Source organism: Chelonus insularis, unplaced genomic scaffold, assembly GCF_013357705.1.
Source record: "Chelonus insularis isolate UGA/USDA-ARS -01 unplaced genomic scaffold, ASM1335770v1 contig_145_pilon, whole genome shotgun sequence".
In the NCBI taxonomy this organism is placed as follows: Eukaryota; Metazoa; Arthropoda; class Insecta; order Hymenoptera; family Braconidae; genus Chelonus; species Chelonus insularis.
The window spans coordinates 378,811-401,739 of record NW_023276386.1 but is presented as its reverse complement, the minus strand read 5'-3'; the positions used below and the strand labels follow the sequence as shown (position 1 = coordinate 401,739).

Here is a 22,929-nt window from a genome sequence, read left to right as displayed (position 1 = left end):
TAAAGTTCGGTTAAAAGTTAGGTTAAACACTGAACCCAATGGCACAAATAAATTAAGATTTCTTGTGAACAAAACGATCAAAAGTTTCATAATTTTGTATTTAAACAATTCTAATTGTCAAGTTTTATTTAATATCAAATATTGCCATTTATCTTTAAATTAAATTTTAATATCGGTTTTTCCTATACTATACTATTAGTTGTGATCGAACAACCTTAAATGTATTCAAACAATAGATATTTTTTTGTTTATAGCACAATAAAATTGTTATAAATAATATGTGTTTATTAAAAGTCATGTATTTTGGTGAACTGACGTGGTAGATTTGATGAAAGATTTTTGTCATTTTTAAATATGTATATCGAGAAGGAAATATTTGGTATAAAAATTGAATAATTATTAAGGTTAGTAAAACTATATCTCCAAAATAATATAAACCAATATTGCTAGGTGGATTTTCTGAATTTGAATATATGCTGACAATTCTGATTAATTTTTTGTTTTAAATTACCATCAAAAAGTTTATTTTTATAAAAAATTTTTTTTGAATTTCTGAAGTTTTTCCATACTTATAACATGTTTTTATATGTAAGAAAAATCATCGATATTTATACTTATCCTGTCATTTTAATATCAAATAAATTATTAACATTATTATTCAACTCATTGTCTATATTAAAATTTAAAAAATAATTATTTATAATAATTGATATATCAACTTATTATTAAAAATTTTTAGGAAAATATAAAAATTAATTTTTCAAGAATTACTCTTTATTATTATGAACACATGAGAACATTATAAAAATTTTAAAATATAACACACATGATTAATTATCTAAATATGATTTTTATATTTTATAAATATTATTATAAAAAAGGTACACAGCAAAGTCGTGTAATTATTTCTAAATTATTGCAAAGACATTAAAGTATAATTATATGATAATTAAGGTTAAGTATATTTACAATTAAACTCTAAGTATAAATCAAAAATAATTTATATCTGTAATCGAAATCTATTCCAAATAATTCATGTTATTCAAATAAGACGATATATTTGTTGGCTCAACCGCTTGAATAAACTTCATTACTTCTTGGATATGTAGGTAACTAAATAGTTTATCAATGCAATCTTCAGGCATTCTTTGGTAAACATTCATACAAAAATGTTCTTTAACAAGATTCATTAACATACTAAACGGTGTAGCATCATGAAGTCGACTTCTTATAACATCCATGTATAATGGAAACATTTCATCATAAATTTCAAGGTCCAATATTTGTTGCATTTTTTCATTTTTGATATATTTACTTAGAGAATAAATATTATTTCTAAGCAAATCATAAAAAGTCATGTTTCCAATACCAATTTTCTCCATTTTCATCTTTTCCATTTCTTTTTTACATTCCTCTTCAAATTGTAGTCTATTAGTTTTACAATCAATTCCTCCTGTTTTATTAATCTTACATTTATTACAATGATCAAAAATTATTTTTAAATTGTGTTCATTCACATATAATCCAGCGATATTTAATTTCAATACTTGTGTCGTAAAATATGGAGGTGTTTTATTAGAAGCAAAACAATGTATACTTGGAATAAATAATTTATCATTTAATTTTTGAAGAGGAGTTCGATTGTTTTTATCCAAAAAATTGATATCAGCACCGTACTTTATCAGATTTTCAATAATATTATAGCATTTCTTGTTAACAGCGAGATGAAGCGGAGTATTACCGTCTTTGTCCAAAGAGTTGAAGTTGACATCACTACGAGAAAGAGTCTTGAGCAATTCACCTTGATTCCTCTCAACAATTTCATGAATTATTGAATTCCCTTGTTTGTCGACATGGTGAACATCAATTTTATTTTCCACTAATATTCTAACAACTCCAGAATAGTGTGTAGAATGTTTCACAGCAACCCAAAGAGGAGTGAAATTTTCTAAATCAGTACAATTAATATCTGCATGATGATCCAGAAGACATTTAACTGCAGTGTCATTACTTATTTTACAGGCAACTAAGAGTGGTGTGCAGCCTCTTTTATCTTTAGCCTCAATGTTTGCATTATGTTGCAGAAATAGTTGTATTATACTCCGAGTAAAATCACTTCGATGCATGCAAATAAAATGAAGAGGTGTTTGACCATCAGCATAACATGCTAAATTTATTGCAAGTATATGACTTTTTAAACCCGGAGGAAAACACTTATCCACGTTTGATAGAGTATAATTGATATTTGCGTTGTGTTGTAAGAGAGCTTCAATAATCTCTAATTGATTCATTGATCTAGTTTGGCAAGCAAGAAAAAGTGGTGTAAGCATTTGATCATTTACAGAATCAACTGGTACATTACGTTGTAACAAAGCTTTTATAAATTCTGCATTAAAATTCTTTTCTATTGCCTTATGAAGTAACGTATCACCTGTTGGGTTGACGAAGTGAACATCAGCATCATTATCCAAGAATAGTTGAGCTATTTTATGATGTCCACCATTTACTGCTTCGTAAAGAAATGAATTTCCTGGAACTTGAATTTGAGAGATGGCTCCTCTTTCTAAAAGTAATTTAGCGATGTTATATCTTGAATCTGCAGGACCATCACGAACACAAGAATCCAAAAGCGATTTTCCATCCATGTTATTGAAATTCACATCAACACCATGATCCAACATTATACGAACAATTTCTTCGCAATTGGCGTGTGCAGCAATGCAGGTGATGAGAAAATATGATTGATCATTTGTTATTTTCGCACCATATTGTAATAATAATCTTGCTGTAACTGGATCACAATTAGTTGCAGCGATAAATAACAATGAATGACCAGGTGAATTATTTGAAGGAGGAACTTTTTCTTTCGGCGTTAAAGAAGCATTGTATTTCAGAAGATTTTCAACAATTTTATGATTTTTCTCCAGGCATGCTATTTGCAGGAGACTTGTACCTGTCACTGAATGGGTCATGTTAACATCAATACCCCATTCCAACAATTGTGTGACAATTGAAACATGACCACGTTCCACAGCTCTGAAAATGAAATTTTCGTCTTGATAGCTGTCTGGATGAACTGTGAAATTGTATTTTAATAATACATCTACACAGTTTTCGTATCCTCGATGAAACTTCAGTACCAAATTTGGTGGAATATATCGTTCTTCTGATTTTAAAAATAGACAGTGGGGTAAAATATATTCAAGTATTTCGGCACAACCTCGACAAATAGCTTCGTTGAATAAAGTCCTGTAATCAATTCTGTAATCACTTTGTCTTCTGTTATTGAATACACTTTTAAATAATATAAGATTGTTCATTTCCAATATTCTACATAGCAGCGCGTTCAAATTTTCACCGACAAGTGCTCCTCTCTCTATAAGTAACAATGCTGCTTCAGTCTTGTTGCTGTGAACAGCAATGTCGAGTGGTTTCAATTCATAAAGATTTACAGCATGAATATCAGCTCCTCGATCAAGTAGCATCGTCATGATTTCTAAATCTTCGAAATGAATAATGGCCCAATGAAGAGGAGTGTTGTTTTTTGATGCAGGATCATTAACTTGAACATTATCTAATATCATTTGTCGAGCTCTCACTTTGTTTCTTTTCTTAATGGCTTTACAAAGTATGGCGTATCTTTGATTATCTTGTAAACCTGCCATTTTGTTCAGCACACTATTAAACAAGCTTGCAGATAATTTTATTCAAATAATAACTTGCTTTTCACTTAATTAACGTTAATACTTGTGATGATATTAATGATACGTAATAAAAATATCAACACCAAATATTCAAAAACACAGATACGAACACGTTTTTTAGGCACAGAAGGTCTTAACGGTCAACAATGGCGGAACTGATTAACCCAAAAGCCTCCACTTTTGGTAGTCCTTCCAAGGTTCGTAGATGGAGAGGGGATGGCGACCAAGTACCCTCTCCATCTATAGACCTTGGTCTTTCCTAAAGCTCCTTTAGTCCAGTAAATATAGGAGGCTTTGTCCCATTTGTGGACACATTTTTGTATAATTAGTAATTTTTAATTTTTTAAAGTTAAAATATCCACAATGACTTATAGAATAGATGTACTTAGAAGCGAAAGTGCGCTGATTTTTTAATTTTGACATGAATTTTTAATTATTATTGCTTATATTATTAATGGAGAGAAAATTAAAAATTGATAATTGTACAAAAATGTGGCCACAAATGGGACAAAGCCTTCTATATTTACTGGACTACTTCAGGTAGAGTTCGGTAAAACATCGTATTTCTTGCCGAAGCTTAAAGGTGATATTGGGCTTAGTACAGCCGCCATACCCGGGAAAAATGAAACAGATCTACATTGATCTATTGATATTTATTTTTTGGCATAATTCGATCTACTTTGTTCTGTGTACATCTGTTTTATTTACTTTAGATATTTTATGACTTCTATAGACGCATTAAATTTTTTTTATCATCAAGATTAATGGAGATCTTCATAGACATACAGTAATTTGTGTAGATATACAGTAATCTCACTAGATTTACACAGATTTACTTGGATAAAATTTTCTTTAGTTTATTTAGAAATGAGTAGATCAAATTAGATCTAAAAAATGCCCTGTTTTTTATTTAAAAATCTAAATTTTTCTGTATGTTGAATAATTGAAATTGAAAAGTTTTTTCCATTTTTATGATATTTAAATATTATCATATATTATATTATGATATATTATTACTAGATCTTAATCAAAAAGTAAGACATTTTTCTAGAATTATAGACTCTCCCTTTTTTAAAATAAACTTGAAATAATTAAAATAAATAAAAACCACAAAAAATGATTTTTAGCCAAGTGTTATGACGGACCCAGTTTTCATCAGCTGTTCATTTTTCAATTATTATTATCATTTTATCACTGCTTTTCTTTTCATAAAAGTGTGAATACAATCCTGTATACCATATTTTTAGATAATTTATAATTATCTTTTACATAAAAAAAATAAATAAATTATAGTCCTTGGAGAACAATTCATGATGATAATATCTAAATACAACCCAGCTTTCATGATTTATGATTTCTATAAAGTAATAAAACCAATCGAAATTAAATAAAATTATCAATTTTCTACGTCACATTTTTATTTGTTAAAAAGTAATTAATAATATTTTATTGATAAAAATGGTAAATGTTACAATTTTGAAAGTCTATATTTACATTAATTACAATACATTTTAAATAAATATACAAACTAGTTTTCTCAGTTGATTAATTCGTAAATATTATAGAAATGATGGATCAATTCAACGATTTATATTTATTTACTTGAATAAATATATATATATATATATATATATATATAAAGGTATGGCATTAAACTAACTTCAATGTGGAAGTATGTAAATATTATCTGTAAATACTTCACCTAACGATCAGTACTCTGTTGAGATTGCTGAGAATCGGTTCCCTGATTTGAATTGAAATCAAAATGCTGGCTGTCAATAGATAATTGACTACTTTCATCCAATTCTATCTGATCAATTTTCAATTTTTCATTCTCATCGTCACTGTCACTTATAGCTTCACCAAATATATCATGTTCGACTGTATTACGAGATATTAGATCGACACTTTGAAATGAACTGTTTGTTTCTGTTTTTTCATTCATAATTTCAGAATTGGAGCATTTGCTAGATTTGATATCTTCTATTTCTTCATAAATTACTTCCCATCTAACATTCACTGCATCATTATCGACTTGTAATAATCTTTTAATCTCTTTCTCTATCTCAAGGGTCTCGACAATTTTTTTCTTCAATACTTTTCTGAATCTTCTTTTTCTAACATTCTTCAGCGGTGGTGTAACACCATGTGGCCACCAAAATTGTCGATCAACTTTATTCGAATCTTTTTGTTTTGGTTGTTCTACTTGCACTTTTTCATCGATTATACGATCATCTTCCTCTTTACAAATGACCATCTGTAGAATATAAATTTTATTGTTCACAAATTCCTCTTTTGTTTACGTTTAAAGATTTATTATTGAATAGAGAATTGATATATTTAAATACCTGGCAAATATCAGCTGTTTTATAAAAACTTTTATGATCCATAGTTTTTAGAGATTCCACAATTGTTGGTAAATCAACAACCTAAAATCACAGTAAACATCAGTTCTTAACAACTATTTGTTCAGTTTGAAAAGATAACGAAAGTCAAATAAATTCATACCTTTGCATGTAATATCCAGTTATCCAACCTAATTTCGCCATACCTCATATCATCATTAATTTTAATGGATAATCTATTTTTTAATAAATGATCATGCTTTAATAATTCCTTTAAAACCTTAGCTGGTTCCTAGAAAAACAACAAAGAAACAATAGTAAATAAAATATATTTATTCATAACCTAAAAAGGACGATTTCACAAATACAAGAATAATAATTAATCGAAAGTAAAATTATAATTTACTGGAGGTAATCTCAAAATAAATTGGCTTTCCAAATCAGGAGGAAGAACCTGTAGGCTTTTTTGTTGATTCATCTTCAAATGAAAAACATTCAATATTCTTTTGCAGATATTTTTACTCAGACATCCTTCTCACCCTATTTAAACTGAATAAAACGACTTGGTGATAAGTAATTGATTAGTTTTTAATACCTACAACTGTAATTAATTCGAACGGAACTGAAAATTTCTCTGATGTTTATGAAGAAGATTGGTGATCCCCACTCTCCAGCAGTCCCCATGGCTTCTTTTTCTAATACATGCAAGTTAATTACTCTGCTTACTATCACGTCTGTAAAACTCTTTCGTGGAAATTCCGCTAGTTTGGTAGTAAGTTTATGGGTCCTTGGGAAACTAAAGAAGAAAGGTTCAGGTACGAGAAATGCAATAGAACAGCTGTCACGTTGTGTCTGGACTACCTGCGTGACAATCAAGAAAATATTTCTACTTTTGTATCCTAACGTATTTAAGGAAAATACCAAAATATAAAACGAACACACCAGTTATTATATATCAAATATTATATATCAAATACATATGTTTTATTCTCCACATATTATTATGAAAATAAAAATATTTTATAAATAATTTTGCAATTTATCAAATAATATTAGCTTTATAAAACTACTTTGCTTTTAAATAATATAACATTATAATAACAATACATTGATGAAATATATAAATATAATGAATACATTCAAAATATAAAATCTTTAAGTAAATTTGTGAAAAAATATTTAAGAATAAAAAGTAATTCTTTTATAGATTATACCCTAGTAACTAGTCTTGAACTAAAAATTTTCATCAGACTTACGTTTCTTTTCTAAGTCAAATTGCCATTCATTTATGACTTTACATTTCCTAACGAAAATCTTACGCCTGTCTCTTTCAGAAAATCCAGTTATCGGCACGTGATTGTAAATTTTTGATCATTCTACGTAAGTCTTCCTCCCATCCTGGGCTTCTTTCAATTTTCGGACTAGTTGAAACCAATCTGGGTTTGATACTCTTTTCAGAATCTAATGATTTATGAAATGGTTTTATAGCTCTAATAATCATCTTTAATTCTTTAAGTTTCAAATAACTGTGCCAATATTTGTTTTATGTGTTTATTCTTAACATATTTACCCAATAAATCAATATTGTTGTTGAACACATCATAAAGAGTCCAATTATTGATACCAATATTCTCTATTTTCATTCTTTCAATCTCCTGCTCACATTCGTTTTCCATGCTCCGTATATTAATGGTATCATTTTCATATTCATTATAAAATTTATCACCATAGTATTCAGGCTTATAAACCATTTCTTGATTTTGTTTCAACATTATTATTTATATTTTAAGAAGTCTTATTATGCGTACACAATAAAATGAATCATGGCTGTCATCAAAATCCATCAAACTTTCAGGAAAATCATCATCCGAAGAGATTCTCCTCATGAACCCGCGATTACAATACTTCTGAAGTTTCTTATACTTCTTGTGGCAAGATAATAAATAATCTACAGAATTGCGAAGAGGAGTTCGTTTTCTTTTATACAGAATATTAACATTAGCACCATATTTTATGAGATTTTGAATCACATCATCAGCATTATTTTTAACAGCAATATGAAGTGGCGTATTTCCTTCTTTATTGACAGAATTAAAATTTATATAAGTCGAAGCAAGACGTTTGATAAACTCTGCATCTTCATAATTCTCAGCAATCAAATGAATGATTGAATTCCCTTGATTATCCATGCAATGAAAATTGATTTTATAATCCAAAAGCTGGTGCAAAACTTTAGAATTATTTTCAGAGTGTTTTGCAGCAAAATAAAGAGGAGTGAGATTTGCTAAATCAGTATGATTAGGATTCGCTTGATGATCTAGAAGACATTCAACTGCTCGATTATTAATTGAAAAACAAGCTACAAAAAGTGGGGTCCAACCTTTATCATCCACTGCTTCTATATCTGCATTATATTATAACAATAGTTTTATTATATTTACAATATTCTGGTCATTCCAGTATTTACAAACAATATGAAGAGCTGTTTGACCATCAAAATAAACTTTATTGCCCATTAAAAGACAACAACCTTTTAAATTTGAAGGAAAACTTGGATTCACGTTGGAAATAGTATGATGGATGTTAGCATTGTGTTGTGAAAGAGTTTCAATAATCTTTGATTGGTTGCTTGATACATTAATACAAGCAAACAAAAGTGGTATTATCATGTTATTATTTACAGAATCAACTGGTACATTAAGTTTTAATAAAGAGTTAATAACTTCAATATCATTTACACCCTTTACAGCTTGGTGCAGTATAGTGTTACATCAGGAACATAATTTAAGAATAGTCGAGCAATTGTTCCATAATCAAGTCGTAAAGCCATACCAGTGATATATAAAAAATCTGGATCATCAATTATTGTTGCTTCATGATCTAATAAAAGTTCTATCATCATTGAATTACTATTTAAAACGGCTATGTGCAAACACGTTACACCTATGCAATTTTTTGTCATTAAATAACGTAATTTCCTGCGATCTTCATATTTAGACAAGAGATGATCCAATATTTGAATGTTGGTAGGTATTGTGGTAATGGTTATTAATCAAGCTATTTTCAACAGATTCAATCCAGTTTTTGGATTCACCCAGTTAACATCAATTCCCGATTTCAATAGTTGGAAAACAATTGGCAGATGGCCATTTTTTACAGCTCCATAAACAAAATAGTTATCTTGATTACTGATTGGATAGATGATGAACTTCCATCTTAACAATAACTCAACACCTTTTTGAAATTTTGAATCAGATGATATGACCATTTCTCTTGGAATATGTATATCAGATAGTGATAATGGTTCAATCAAATCTCGAAGCAGTTCGTAGTTTTCTTCTTTAATTGCTTCATTAAACTGAGCACATTGACTGTTTAGTTCTATAAGTGACATTTTTTTTCTATTTATTATTCACTGATTTAGACAAATTTTTAGATATTTTTATATCTAAAACAGTTAAAATCAAATGCTCGAACCTAAATTAATCCCAGCACTCTTTTGGTGGTTTGACTGTAGTCCTTCTATTCTTCTCTACCTTTGTGGAGTCATGTGGCATATGTTAAAGAATAGGTTCCCTTCTAAAATCATAGAAATTAGAAATCTATTCTCTCCCAGCAGAGATTGGTTTGGACCAATCTCTCAAGATAAAGCGGAAAAAAAGACTTAAATGATTTAAAGTCTTCAAAGAGAAATTAAAAAGAATAAACTCTTCTATTATTAAAGATTTATTACTTTATACTAATTTTTTAATTACAAATAATTAACGTATTGATCTCATTGACTTATTATTTTCATGTTTAAAAGAACAAATAGGTTTAAAAAATTTTGATTTGGAAGACAATTAAGATAATGATATAAAACTACTGTAAAAAATAAACAAATTTAATTTTTGTTTATTAAAACTGACATAATTGAAAACATTATAACAGTACACACCTTTAACATATTTACTTATGCTATTGTTAAATATAATTTTTACTTCTTTCAAACATTATTCTGAAAATATAAACACTAACGATCATTCTTAAACTATCAAATGATATTTGTTGTACAGAAATCTTCAACTTTATTAAAAAGTATTAAGATTATAAGAATAATACATAAATTCTGTATATTTAAATGAATAGTATATAAATTTTTAATATTGAAAAAATGATTACTCCTTACACTGATCATTGAAATCAATTAGAATTTAATAATGCTGATTGTTTCTTCAATGGCCTTAAAATTCTGATAACCATCTTTATCTCTTGAAGGTTTAAGTAACTAAATATTGCATCCATACTATCATCAGACAATCGTGGAGATATAATTGAACTGAAATAATTTTTGGCAGAATCCATTAGTCTATATCGTAGTTTAGCATCACGATATCGACTTCTTACAATGTTTATATACAATGGAAATCTTTCATCATAAATTCGAAGATTTAAAGTTCGTTGGATTTGGAAATTTCTGACATATCTACTCATAATATGAATACTTTTCTCTAGAAAATCATAAAGAGTCCAATTATTGATACCAATATTCTCCATTTTCATTCTTTCAATTTCCTTCTCACAGTCACTCTCAAGTTGTGGTATATCAATTCTATAATCTATATCATCTTGATTAACAACTTCATCATGACTCTCTGTATCATTATCATAAACTAACTTCATATTTTGATCATTCACCTTCAGTCCAGCTACTTTCAATTTAATAATTTGTATTTTCAAAATTCTAATTATCTCTTCTATTTCATCTTTTTTTCTTTCATAATGGAAATTATGTCTCCATCTTATAGCATTTCGAAGAGGAGTTCGATTTTTTTTATCAATAATATTAACATTAGCACCATATTTTATCAATTCTTTAGTAACATCAACACATTTGTTTCTAACAGCAGTATGAAGAGGAGTACGTCCATCTTCGTTGACAGTATTGAAATTGATTTGCGTACGAGCAAGATACTTGACGAGCTCTGCATTATCATTCTCAACAACAGCATGGATAACTGACTTTCCCCATTTGTTAATACAATGCACATTAACTTTATGTTTTAGTAATATTTTAACAATTTCAGAATTATATCTACAATGTTTTGCAGCAATATACAGAGGAGTCAAATTATCTAAATCAGTATGATTAGCATCAACTTGAAGATCCAAAAGACATCTAACTGCAATATCATTGACTGCTTCACAAGCATAGAAGATTGGAGTCCAATCTTTAGCATCTACAGCTTCAATATTTGCATTATATTCCAACAACAATTCTATAATAGTTCCTGTATCATCAGTTTTTTCTTTGCAAACAAAATGCATAGGTGTTTGGTCTTCTTCATTTACGGCATTGGGATTAGCTCCTGATTCAAGCAGAATTTTAATCAGCTCTAGGTTTTGATCTTGGCATGCAATGTGTAAAGGTGTGTTCGAACTAGAATCACTGCAATTAACATTTGCATTGTATTTCAAAAGTAGTTTGACAATCTCTAACTGATTATCTGGTTCTGCTTTGCAAGCAACAAGAAGTGGTGTATTCATCTTATCATTTTCAACATTAACAGGTAAACCAAGTTTTAATAAATTTTCTATAAACTCTACATTAAAACCTCTTTTCACAGCTTTATGAAGTGCAGTATTACCTTCTGGACTGACGTAGTGAACATTGGCATTATAATCCAGGAATAATTGGGCTATTTTACGATGTCCATTTTTCACTGCTTCAAAGAAAAGTGGACTGTCTTGTTTTTGAAGATGTTCAGTTCCTCCTTCTTCTAAAAGTAATTTAGCAATGTTATATTTTAAATCATGATTACTACAAAATACACAGAAATTTAAAAGAGTTCTTCCTTCAGAGTCAATGCCATTTACATCAACACCATGATCTAAGAATAGACGAACATGTTCTTCACAATTATTTCGTATAGCCAAACAGGTGATTTTAAAAAACTTTGGATCATCAACTATTGTTGCACCATATTTCAATAATAATTTGGTCATTTTTATGTCAGAATTTCTGACAGCTATGTATAAGCATATTCTACCACATGCATCATTCTTGTCAAAAAGAAATGAATGAGGACAATTGTGTTCATGTCCATTATGGTAGTAACATTTCCCTATTGTTCCAGAGTTATCACATGTAGTTGGATCCGAACAAGAGTCTTGCTTTAATAAAAGTTCAACAATTTCGTGATGTTTATTGAAGCAAGCAATTTTTAAAAGATTCAACTCTACACTCGATTTCATCATCTTAATTTTAATTCCCAGTTTCAAAAGTTGTATCACTACTTGTAGGTGGCCATATTTTACAGCTCCATAAACAAAATCTTTATCTTCATTACTAGTTGGATCGATGATGAAACCCCATTTAATCAACATCTCTACGCACTCTTTGTATTGGTATCCAGCTTTTACAACAAGTTCTCTTGGAACATATCTATCAGACTCCTTTAAAAATTGACAATGAGGTAAAATTTGTTCAAGTATTTTTGGATTTCCATGAGAAATAGCACTCTTGAAAAGACTATTAAAGTCAATATCTTGATCAGACTGCTGTCTCTCATCGATTAAACATTGAAATATTGCATGATTATTGTTTTCAATAGCTGTAAGAAGCAATGGATTCAAATCTTCTCCAACAAGAGCCCCTTTCTCTATAAGCAATAATGCAGCTTCTGTTTTGTTATTCTCTACCGCAATATGTAGAGGCTTTTTATTGTGTTTATCCTTAGCATGAATATCAGCTCCTTTATCAAGTAGCAGTGTCATGATATCTAAGTCTTCAAATTGAGTAATAGCCAAATGAAGCGGACTACTGCTTTGTGTTGTATAATTATTAACTTTAACATTATTTAGTATCATATTTCGGGCTGTTTCTTTGTCACTCTTTTTAATTGCTTCAATTAGCAGTCCGTAAGTTAGAATTTCTCCTGCAGTCATCATTTTCGGTAAATTATTTAATTCCAAATAATTTTATGCTACAAAATAACTAGATATTTCTAAACTCACTCAATTATTAATTAAAATAACTTTTTTTTTAGACTTCACAGTCAAGTTTGTTGAACAACGTCTTTTTGTTTCGATGATGACTTCACTACTGATTGTTGATTACATACATGAGTCCAAGCAATCAAACTTCTCATGTTTAATTCTTTATTTTACTGATTCGACCAATACTTTTTGGTCATGCTATCCCTTCTAACTGATGATACATTATTCTAAAGATAACTTATACATTAAGTTTTATTGATATTTATCGACGTCACTAGCAATTATCTTTCTAGTAGTTTCTACTGAGCTTGCTTACTTGTTTTATCACTGTAAACAGAATACATCGTTAAATTGAAATTAACTGTTAAAAAGCTATTTATTACACTCTGTAAGTATTACAATAAAAGAATAAATATTATTTCATGTGAAACTTTTTTTTTTTACTTCAAAAAGAATTACTATTTTTTAATCTATTTTATTTCAGAAAAAATTATTTTTCAAGTTAAAATATACAATCTAATCATGAAGTCTTATAATCAAGGGTTCCAAATTTGCTTCATATTTCTATGTACTTCTTCCTGGTTGATTATTTTCTGTTATGAAATTTATAATATTGTGATAACTATCAATACAATATTAAGGACGATGTAGAGCTGTAAAAGAATCAATTGACGAAGACTTGAAAAATGGATATTTTTCTAGATATTAGAGCATGATTAAACATAAAATTCTTTCATAAAGAATAATCAATTTGATGGTAAGTATAAATAATACACTTTTCATACAATTTTTCAATTTTATAGTAATCCAATGCTAATGCAAATGAATTATTTTTTTCAGAAAATACGATCAAGTGTACTCTAGAGATACAAAAATAAAGCCATAATATTTTCATTGGAATCTACTGACCTTAATACTATTAAACAAATCATTTTTTCATTGGTCGCCAGCTTTCGGAATGATAAAAATTAATTATTTAGGATTCTAGGTCAATAAAATCAAGATAAGATATTGGAAAATTATTAATATTATTAATTTTTACATTAAGTAAGCATTATCGTTAGACTAAAATGATTTTATTAATTATTAATTGATATTAACTTAGTAATACTGATGTTAAAATGAAATATTGGAATTAGGATCAACTGTTTGTTATTTCAAACAAGTTGATTTCATTACACTTTGTTTGACTGATAATATCTATTTTAATTATTTTTAATAGGTATAATCAGTGGCATGACTACTATTGTCGATGTCTATTGGTTGAAATCTATCTTCCTAACTACCTATCTATTCTTAAAAATCATTATTACTGAAGTCATGTAAATAATATTAAAAATATCTGCTTAGTGATAATTAAACTGTTCATTAATTTATTAATAATTCAAAAATAATTGGAATCAACATATGTATGTGATGATTTCAGTACCACTAATGAAGAAAATATAAACACGATTCATGTATTTTAAATATTACCAATGAAATAAAATAAATTTGCATTGTAGAACTAATGATAGCATTGTCATGATTTAAATGTTGAACAGAAATCATCTATTTCAAACAATATTTTAGTAATTTAATCTATTTTATTCAAGTTTTGTGTCAAGAAAGATTAAAATAAACTTAAGATAAGTTTGTAAATAACAATAAAAATGTGAGCATAGAAATAAGTTATAATGATATTTTATTATGTGTAATTGCCCTAGTAAATTTAATAACATTTCTACAAATATATTAATTTATTATAATTCAGATAATTTTGTTACGAAACTTACATAAATAATTTAAATAGAAGAATTATTTCCAATGGCTTCTTAGCTCTTGTATACATCTTTATAAAATAATAACTTAATCTGTTAATATTTAAATTATTTTTTCATCAAGACTTTCCAGAATGAGATAAGTAAATTAACATACAGACACACACAAGCTTATAATATTTCAAATATAAATTTTATTTTTTTAATATCATTTCCAAAACAAAACTACCAAAACATTTTATATATCATCTCTAAAGTATGAAATAACATTTGTTATATAAATATTTTTTTGTCATTAAGAGACAAAACGATTTCAATGAAAACACTTCTATAAAATAAAGAACACGCAAATTTTAATCAAACTTTTAACATAAATAAAAATAATTTTCTTTTAAACTTATTGTCGGAATCAATCCATGTTTCATGCCAATGTGTAAATAAAACTATCTATATAATGGCTCAAAAGCTCTGATAAACATCTCTATGTCTTTCATATTTAAGTAACTAAACATCATTTCTAAGCAATCATTAGGCAATCGTTGGTCGATATTTAAATTAAAATATTTTTTGCTAGAATCTATGAGTCCTTGGAGGAGTTTCGCATCACGAAATCGACTTCGGGCGATGTTTATATACAATGGAAACTTCTCATCATAGATTTTTAGTTTTAAGTTTTTTTGTATTTGTTTATTATTAACAAATCTACGTAAAAAATGGAGATTATTTTTTAGCAAATCATAAAAGGTGATTTTATTAACGCAAATATTCTCCATTTGCATCTTTACGATTTCCATCTCACAATCAACTTCAAGTTGTAGTACATCAATTGAACAATCTAAATTATCTCCATCAGGGAATTCTTCATCGCTAGAAAAATCATCAGAATTGTAAACAGTCTTTAGATTTCGATTATTCACCTCGATTCCTGCAATCTTCAATTTGACAACTTGTGTTTTAAAATATATGATTATTTGTTTATATGTTTGTATATTAATTCTGTATAAATAGTCATCAGAATCATCGTCACTAGAATTATGCCACGTGTTTAGATTACTAGGGTCCCAAATAGAATATCGGCGTCTAAGGCACTTTTCAAATTTCTTTCGACTCTCAAACAAATGCTTGATGGCACTTTGAAGAGGAGTTTGATGTTTTTTATTTAATATATTAATATTGGCACCATATTTTATCAAACTTTTTATCATATTTAAAGATCCATCTTGAACAGCAACATGAAGAGGAGTATCACCTTCATTATTAGCACAATTAAAGCTAACTTGTGTGCGAGCAAGGCTTTTTATAAGTTTCACATCATTTCTATTAATGATAATATGGATTATCGATTCTTTTGCGTTATTAATTGAATGAACTCTAACATTACGTTCCAATAGTAGTTTAATAATTTCCGAATTATATTTAGAGCTTTGTGCAGCAATATAAATAGGAGTTAGATTTTTTAAATCCAAGTGATCAGCATTCGCGTTATTATCCAAAAGGAATTTAATTGTTGCTTGATTGTTTGCATCACAAGCTATAAACAGTGGGGTCCAGCCTTTCATATCTACAGCTTCAATATTTGCATTGTATTGAAGCAACAATTCTATTATCTTCAAAGTCATTTCATCTGTAGACTCATCTTTTGCATCTTTTTGTGCACAAACTAAATGAAGAGGTGTCTGACCTTCGTCATTTGCAGAATTTGGATTAGCACCATTTTCCAGCAAAACTGTGATGACTTCTAGGTTCCGAGCTTGACAAGCAATGTGCAAGGGTGTATTTGATGTACTATCAGTGCAATTAATATTTGCTTTATATTGTAAAAGTATTTTTATGATGTCTACTTGATGTTTTAAGTTCATTTTGCAAGCAATAAATAGTGGTGTAAGCATATCATTGTTCACAATATCAACTGGTGAATTGAGTTTCAATAAATTTTCAATAAACTCTGCATCAAAATCCTTTTCTATTGCTTTATGAAGTGGAATAAAACCATCTGAACTAATGTATTGGATCTTGACATTATAATCCAGGAATAATTGAGCTATTTTTTGATATCCATTTTTGATGGCTTCAAAAAAAAGTGAACTTCCTTGTTTTTGAAGATGGATTGATGCTCCTTTTTCCAAAAGTATTTTAGCTATGTTGTATCTGTAATCTGGTCTGAGAGCAGTAGTATTAATACAGAAATGTAAAAGGCTTCTACCTTCAGAATCAACATCATTCACATTAACATCACGATCTAAGAATATACGAACAATGTCTTCGCAATTATTTCGTACAGCAATACAGGTGATGTTAAAAAACTTTGGATCATCTACTATTTTTGCACCATATTTCAACAATAATTTAGTCATAACTGGATCAGAATTTAAAACGGCAATATGCAAGCATGTTAGTCCACATAAATTATTCGTATTGTAAGTGAATAAGAGCGAAGCACTGCAATAGTTATACGTTGGATTATTTAATATTCTGGTGCTAGTAGGCGTCGTTGTATTTACAGAAGCATTATTCTTTAAAAGATGCTCAGCAATTTCATAATGTTTATTTAAGCAAGCAACTTTCAATAGATCCAATCCGGTTCTTGAACTTTTTAAGTCAACATCAATTCCTAATTTCAATAATTGTAACACAATCGGTAGGTGACCATTTTCTATAGCTGCATAGACAAAATTTTTATCTTGATTACTAGTTGGATTGATAACAAAATTCCATTTCAACAATAATTCAACACAATCCTTGTATTGCTGACCCGATTTGATTACAAGTTCTCTTGGAATATATTTATCTGATGGTTTTGAAAACTGACAATGCGGTAAAATATGTTCAATTATTTGAGGTTTTCCTTGAGAAACAGCAACAGTGAAGGGAATTATTAAATCAAGTAACGGATTGTATTGCATTCCGTAGTTAATTAAATTCCTAACTATGGTGTGATTATTTTTTTCAATTGCCATAAGCAACAATGGTCTTAGATTTTCTCCAACTAAAGCTCCTTTTTCTATAAGTAAGACTGCTGCTTGTGTTTTGTTATTCTTGATTGCAAATTCAAGTGGCTTATCATGATTGTGATTTAAAGCATAAATGTTGGCACCTTTATCAAGTAGCATTGTCAGAACATCTACGTCTTCGAATTTAATAATTGCCAAATGAAGAAGGGTATTATTTTTTCCATCAAAAGTATTAATATTTATATCTTTTTGTATTAAACTTCGAACTCTTTGGATGTTTTTCTTTTTAATTGCATCACGAAGCATAACATAATTTTTAATTTGTCTTTGATTTGACATTTTTAATTAATTATTCACATACAAACACGTTTATAGATATTTTTATTTAAATAATTACTTTCAACTAAACTTTCTGACTGATTTTTATTGCAATTAAACTTCTAAATAATGTTTACAAGGTTACATATGTTCAGGTCTACCAGATAACCTTATTTTTATTTACCAATCAAAAACTAATAAAATTAGTTAGAAATTTTTGTTCATTTTTTTTAAAAATATTGTCAATATTTTTATATACATAGATAATAATAACTAACAAACAATTTAACTTACTTCATGTCATTGCAATTACGTCGTTGAAAAATCTTGGTAAGGTTATGTTGATACACCGGTTTTATTTCTGTCAGCTAATCGGATTCGTCGAATTTACAATTGCGTACAAATAAAGTTGCAACAAAAAAATGATCGAAAAAGGTAATATTTTGTTCTTTCTTTTACAAATATTATGTTTTTATCAATAATAATTAATTTTTATTCAATATAATAAAATAAAATTTCTACTACTTATATTGTAATTAATGACTGGATTCATCATTCAGGATTTTTAGGAAGTAAAACAAAGTAAATATTGATAAAAAAGATTATTTATTTTTCACTAATACCTACAGTATGAAAACACATTAAACATTATTTGTTTTACAGAGATTATTGAGACTTAAATAATAAAAAATGTGTAAATAAAAAACATAGATAAAATATAACTGTATCGAATTTAAAAAAAAAAAAGTTATTTTTAATAAAACATGATTTAAAAATGAATTTTTTAATTAATTTAATTTAAAAAATTGATAAATATTATTACATTTAAAAAAATTATAAAAAAAAGTATTTTTATTTTTCTTAAAACTAAGTAATTATGACAATGATAATTATAAAAAATGTACTATTACAAAAAATGACAAGTAATTTTTTAAAAAATTTTAAATATTAAGAAAATAATTATTTCTTACATTCAGTATTGGAACTAATTCAAGTTACATACTACTCTTTAGGATAATTGTATGGCTTATTTCCTAGAAGACTTCATAGCATTCCTAATCATTCCTAGGTCGTCCATGTTTAAATGATCCAATATTATATCAACGCAATCAGCAGGCAATGTTTTATGATTAATTGTATTAAAATACTTTCTGACAGAATTTGTGGCTTGGTGTCGAAATTTGGCCATACGAAATCGATTTCTAAAAATCTCTCTGTATAATGGAAATTTATCATTATAAACTGGTTCTTCCAAAGCTTGCAAAATTTTTTTGTTTCTTGCACATCTACTCAAAGAATAAATACTTTTCTTCAGTAAATCATAAAAAGTCATACGACCATCAATTATCTCTTCTTTCATTTTCTCGATTTCTTGCTTACATTCTTTTTCAAATTCTTCTATATTTATTGCACAATTCTCCCTATTTTCTGGAGAAATTTCATCACAGCGATCAAATTCGTAAACTATTTTCAAATCACAGTCATTTACCGGTAATCCGACGATGTTTAATTGAAGAATTTGTTTTTGTAATGATATTATTGTTTCATTAATTGAATCAAAATTGCATATGTAAGCCCAAATATTGTGGCCCTTTTCTTCAGGATCCTCCTCTAAAGCTCCATTACTTTCGTCAAATTCACGACTTAGACGATAATTTTCACAATTTTGATGAGCATCTATCATATACTTCATGGCAATTTGAAGAGGAGAACGATTTTTTTTATCCAAAATAGTTATGTCTGCACCATAACTTATTAATTCTGTAGTGACATTAACATGGCAGTGTTTAATAGAGGTATGAAGAGGAGTATCTCCATTCTTGTCAAACAAATCAATACTTGCTTTCCCGTTAACAAGATTTTCGATGATATCATGATTATTGTTTTCTGCAATTATATGAAATATCGATTTTCCTTGTTTGTCTATACATTTAATATTAATTTTATGCTTTAGAAGTGCATCGACGACTTCAGAATTATATTTATTATGCTTTACAGAAATATACAGAGCATTCAGATTTTGATTATCTGTATGGTAGACATTTGCATTGTTATTCAAAAGACATTTAACTGCTGGATAATTATTTGAGTAGCAAGCCACAAAAAGTGGAGTCCAACCTTCTGCATCAGTAGCTTCAATGTTTGCTTTATATTGCAGCAATAAATTTATTATATCCTCAGTCTGATTAGTTTTATATTTACAAATTAAATGCAAAGGTGTTTGACCTCTAATATTTTGATTATCATTTACTTTCGCTTCCATCCAGCTTGGAAATTGTTCGGTATTTTTAATTGAATCAACAATAGGTGAAAGTGAATTCATATTTTCATTATCAATTTTACAATTAATATTTGCATTATATTGTAAAAGTAAATAAATAATATTTAATTGATTATTTATTGGAATTTTGCAAGCAACAAGAAGTGGTGTAAGCATGGAATTATTTACAGCATTAATTGGAGCATTCAGGTTCAACAGATTTTTTATAAACTCTATATTAAAATTATTCTCTATAGCTTTATGGAGAGGAGTATCACCATTAATAGGATTGATGTAGTGGATGCTGGCATTATAATACAACAACAATTGAGCTGTTTTCTGATGTCCATTATTTATTGCGTCAAAAAGAAGTAAATTTCCTGAAGTTGGAATGTGGCTAGTTGCACCTCTTTCTAAAAGTATTTTAGCTATGTTAAATCTGGCGTCTTTCTGATTGCGATCAGCATCAACACAGAAGTGTAATAAAGATTTTCCTTTGGCATCAACATTATTCACATCAATACCACGGTTCAAAAATAGAAGAACTATTTCTTCACAATTATTCCGTACAGCAATACAGACAATATTAAAAAATTTAGAAGCATCCAGCTTTATTCCAGGTTTATTTAATACAACTCGTACCATTGTTAGATCACAATTTATAACAGCAACGTGCAAATGTGTATAATCCCATAAATCTTCTTCTCTCCATAATGATGGCATCGAATGCCTGTGGTTATCTTCCCAGTAATAGTTCTTTAAAATTCTATCGTCGGTGGGTGCTGTTATGTACATGCAAGCATTGCATTTCAACAGAATTTTAACAATTTCATAGTGTTTTTTTAAACAAGCCACATTCAAAAGACTCAATCCGCTATTCAAATTTACCATATTCACATTAAGTCCAAGCTCTAGAAGATGTAAAACAATTAGTAAATGACCATTGGCTACGGCTCCATAAATAAAATGTCCATCATGAATACTGGCTGGATCAACTTTAAAATTCCATCTTAATAATAGTTCTACACATTCTTTATTTGCCGGTTTATCTTTGGTTATAAGTTGGCACGGGATATATTTGGCAGATGAGTCTAAAAATCGGCAATGAGGTAAAATCATTTCCATCATTTCTGGTTGACTATGAGAAATTGCAACATTGAGTGCATCGCTTAAATCAACTGATACATTATATCGGATTCCAGTGTCAATTAAAATTCTAGCTATCATCAAATTGTTGCGTTCAATGGCCGTTATCAAAGATGAATTCAAACCACTACCATTTAGAGCTCCTCTTGCGATGAGTAATAATACAACTTCAAAATTATTATGTTGAATCGCAATGTTAAGTGGTCTGTAATGCTGATAATTACTTGCATGAACATCAGCACCATTATCAAGTAAAAATCTCACGATATCTAAATTGTTAGATTTAGGTACCGCCCAATGAAGTGGGGTACTTTGTCTTCTATCAGATGCATTAACATCAACCACATTCTTTTTTATTAAGTTTTTTACAGTTTGTAAGTTTTTTTTTTTTATTGCTTTACGAAGCAATTCTAAATTAAGATCTTTCGTAGAATCATCCATTTTTCACTATAATAGTCTTTTAAATAATCTTTTAGATATTATTACTTTAACAAAATTGTCAATTCACTGGATTAAACGTTGACACAACGATGCTATTAACAAGCACTGTAAAATTACGTTAAAAGAACGATTAAAAACAAAAAAAGTTCCAATTTTTATTCTTTTCGAACTTAATTGCAACTGAAGACTTTATTCACAACTCTTTTCAAGCTTCCCAAGTAATTGACGGCTTGATTTTGTTGAAATCGAAACGATCTCTCTCACAGCTGTAAGCGAACTAAAAAAAAATGGCTTCCTTTTAAGTTTGGCACTCTCCAAAAAGATGCATCTTGCAACACCTGCCGGAAGTACCGATGACGTGGCAGGTATAGTGTAATCCACAAACTCGGAGGCGCTCAGGTCTGCAAGTTTAGAAAAATTTGTAGGGGTCCGAAAAGCCTATTGTTTTAATTGTTGTATACTTTGGCAAAACACAGCATCTTTGGCGCTTGACAATTTGGACCGACATAAAATATGGATAATATAATAGTCCAGTCAATACGCAAGAAAAATTATGAATTTATTAAATATCAACCGATTTAGTTTCGCAACCTCTTTTTAGTGATGCGAATGAGTGAAAAACATTTATGACCATGTCACATGAAAATTTATTGTTTATAAAAAAAGATTTTTTAATTAATATTGCGAGAAAATGGCTTCGGAGATTAAAGTTTTCGAGATATCCGATTGTTCCGAAAACTTTAAATCTTCGAAGTGTATTTTGGAACATAATATTTTTCTCATTTCATTTTAATCGATGTTGTTAGCCAACAATGTTAGCAAATGCTTTTTGAGCCACTACAAACTTTTCTAAATTGGGATTATTTACATGTTATAACTTTCTGAGATATAAAAAGTACAAATAAAATGTAAATCATATGAATTAAATGAAATGATCAATCTTTTCCATCATGTTCTAAATTTTATTAGCTCAATTTCAAGGTTAAAATTCAAACTAATCCTTACAAATTTTAAATTTAAAAGAAT

General features: G+C 28.4%; 4 protein-coding genes across 6 annotated transcripts; all 4 read right to left on the bottom strand.

The window, feature by feature from the left end:
- Nucleotides 1-614: 614 nt before the first annotated feature.
- On the bottom strand, nt 615-9,995 carry LOC118075080 (ankyrin-3-like). The gene is made up of 10 exons (XM_035096712.1): nt 9,983-9,995; nt 9,833-9,913; nt 8,797-8,992; nt 8,517-8,677; nt 7,858-8,453; nt 6,213-6,341; nt 6,053-6,133; nt 5,412-5,961; nt 1,370-3,658; nt 615-670 (listed from the first exon to the last, which is right to left on the bottom strand). The coding sequence occupies exons 1-10, from the start codon at nt 9,993-9,995 to the stop codon at nt 615-617; spliced, it is 4,152 nt and encodes a 1,383-aa protein (XP_034952603.1).
- LOC118075097 (transcription initiation factor TFIID subunit 7-like) lies at nt 5,242-18,400 on the bottom strand. Of its 3 annotated transcripts, none has more exons than XM_035096748.1 (5): nt 18,351-18,400; nt 6,456-6,910; nt 6,213-6,341; nt 6,053-6,133; nt 5,242-5,961 (listed from the first exon to the last, which is right to left on the bottom strand). In XM_035096748.1, exons 2-5 carry the CDS (start codon nt 6,525-6,527, stop codon nt 5,407-5,409), a joined length of 837 nt encoding a protein of 278 aa, XP_034952639.1. In that variant the 5' UTR covers nt 6,528-6,910; nt 18,351-18,400; the 3' UTR covers nt 5,242-5,406. The 3 variants fall into 3 exon arrangements, with proteins under 3 accessions (XP_034952639.1, XP_034952640.1, XP_034952641.1); XM_035096749.1 differs by having other exon boundaries at nt 6,645-6,910; XM_035096750.1 differs by having other exon boundaries at nt 6,649-6,910.
- Nucleotides 10,232-18,396, bottom strand: LOC118075079 (serine/threonine-protein phosphatase 6 regulatory ankyrin repeat subunit B-like). The gene is made up of 4 exons (XM_035096711.1): nt 15,232-18,396; nt 13,344-13,354; nt 10,888-12,966; nt 10,232-10,737 (listed from the first exon to the last, which is right to left on the bottom strand). The coding sequence occupies exons 1-4, from the start codon at nt 18,075-18,077 to the stop codon at nt 10,232-10,234; spliced, it is 5,442 nt and encodes a 1,813-aa protein (XP_034952602.1). The 5' UTR covers nt 18,078-18,396.
- Nucleotides 18,401-19,083: 683 nt separating the features above from the next.
- Nucleotides 19,084-21,903, bottom strand: LOC118075078 (ankyrin-1-like). Its single transcript, XM_035096710.1, has 4 exons — nt 21,859-21,903; nt 20,549-21,810; nt 19,623-20,323; nt 19,084-19,562 (listed from the first exon to the last, which is right to left on the bottom strand). Exons 1-4 carry the CDS (start codon nt 21,901-21,903, stop codon nt 19,084-19,086), a joined length of 2,487 nt encoding a protein of 828 aa, XP_034952601.1.
- Nucleotides 21,904-22,929: the final 1,026 nt, after the last annotated feature.

Coding starts and splice junctions, on each gene's coding strand:
- LOC118075097 (XM_035096748.1), bottom strand. CDS start 6,527: ATGAATCAACAAAAAAGCCTACAGGTTCTTCCTCCTGATTTGGAAAGC. Junction 6,342..6,455: donor TTATTTTGAGATTACCTCCA/GTAAATTATAAT, acceptor TTGTTTTTCTAG/GAACCAGCTAAGGTTTTAAA. Junction 5,962..6,052: donor AAACAGCTGATATTTGCCAG/GTATTTAAATAT, acceptor TATATTCTACAG/ATGGTCATTTGTAAAGAGGA.
- LOC118075080 (XM_035096712.1), bottom strand. Junction 8,678..8,796: donor ACACTATACTGCACCAAGCT/GTAAAGGGTGTA, acceptor TAATGTATCAAG/CAACCAATCAAAGATTATTG. Junction 6,342..7,857: donor GCCATGATTCATTTTATTGT/GTACGCATAATA, acceptor TTGTTTTTCTAG/GAACCAGCTAAGGTTTTAAA.
- LOC118075079 (XM_035096711.1), bottom strand. CDS start 18,077: ATGTCAAATCAAAGACAAATTAAAAATTATGTTATGCTTCGTGATGCA. Junction 10,738..10,887: donor TAAAGAATTGATAAAATATG/GTGCTAATGTTA, acceptor AATTGAAAGTAG/CTGGACTGAAGGTGAATGAT.
- LOC118075078 (XM_035096710.1), bottom strand. CDS start 21,903: ATGGATGATTCTACGAAAGATCTTAATTTAGAATTGCTTCGTAAA. Junction 20,324..20,548: donor GAGAATAATTTTAATATAGA/GTTTATAAAAAA, acceptor ACAATTTCCAAG/CTGGATGGAAGCGAAAGTAA. Junction 19,563..19,622: donor CAATATTTGGGCTTACATAT/GCAATTTTGATT, acceptor TTCTTCAATTAA/ACATCGTCGGATTACCGGTA.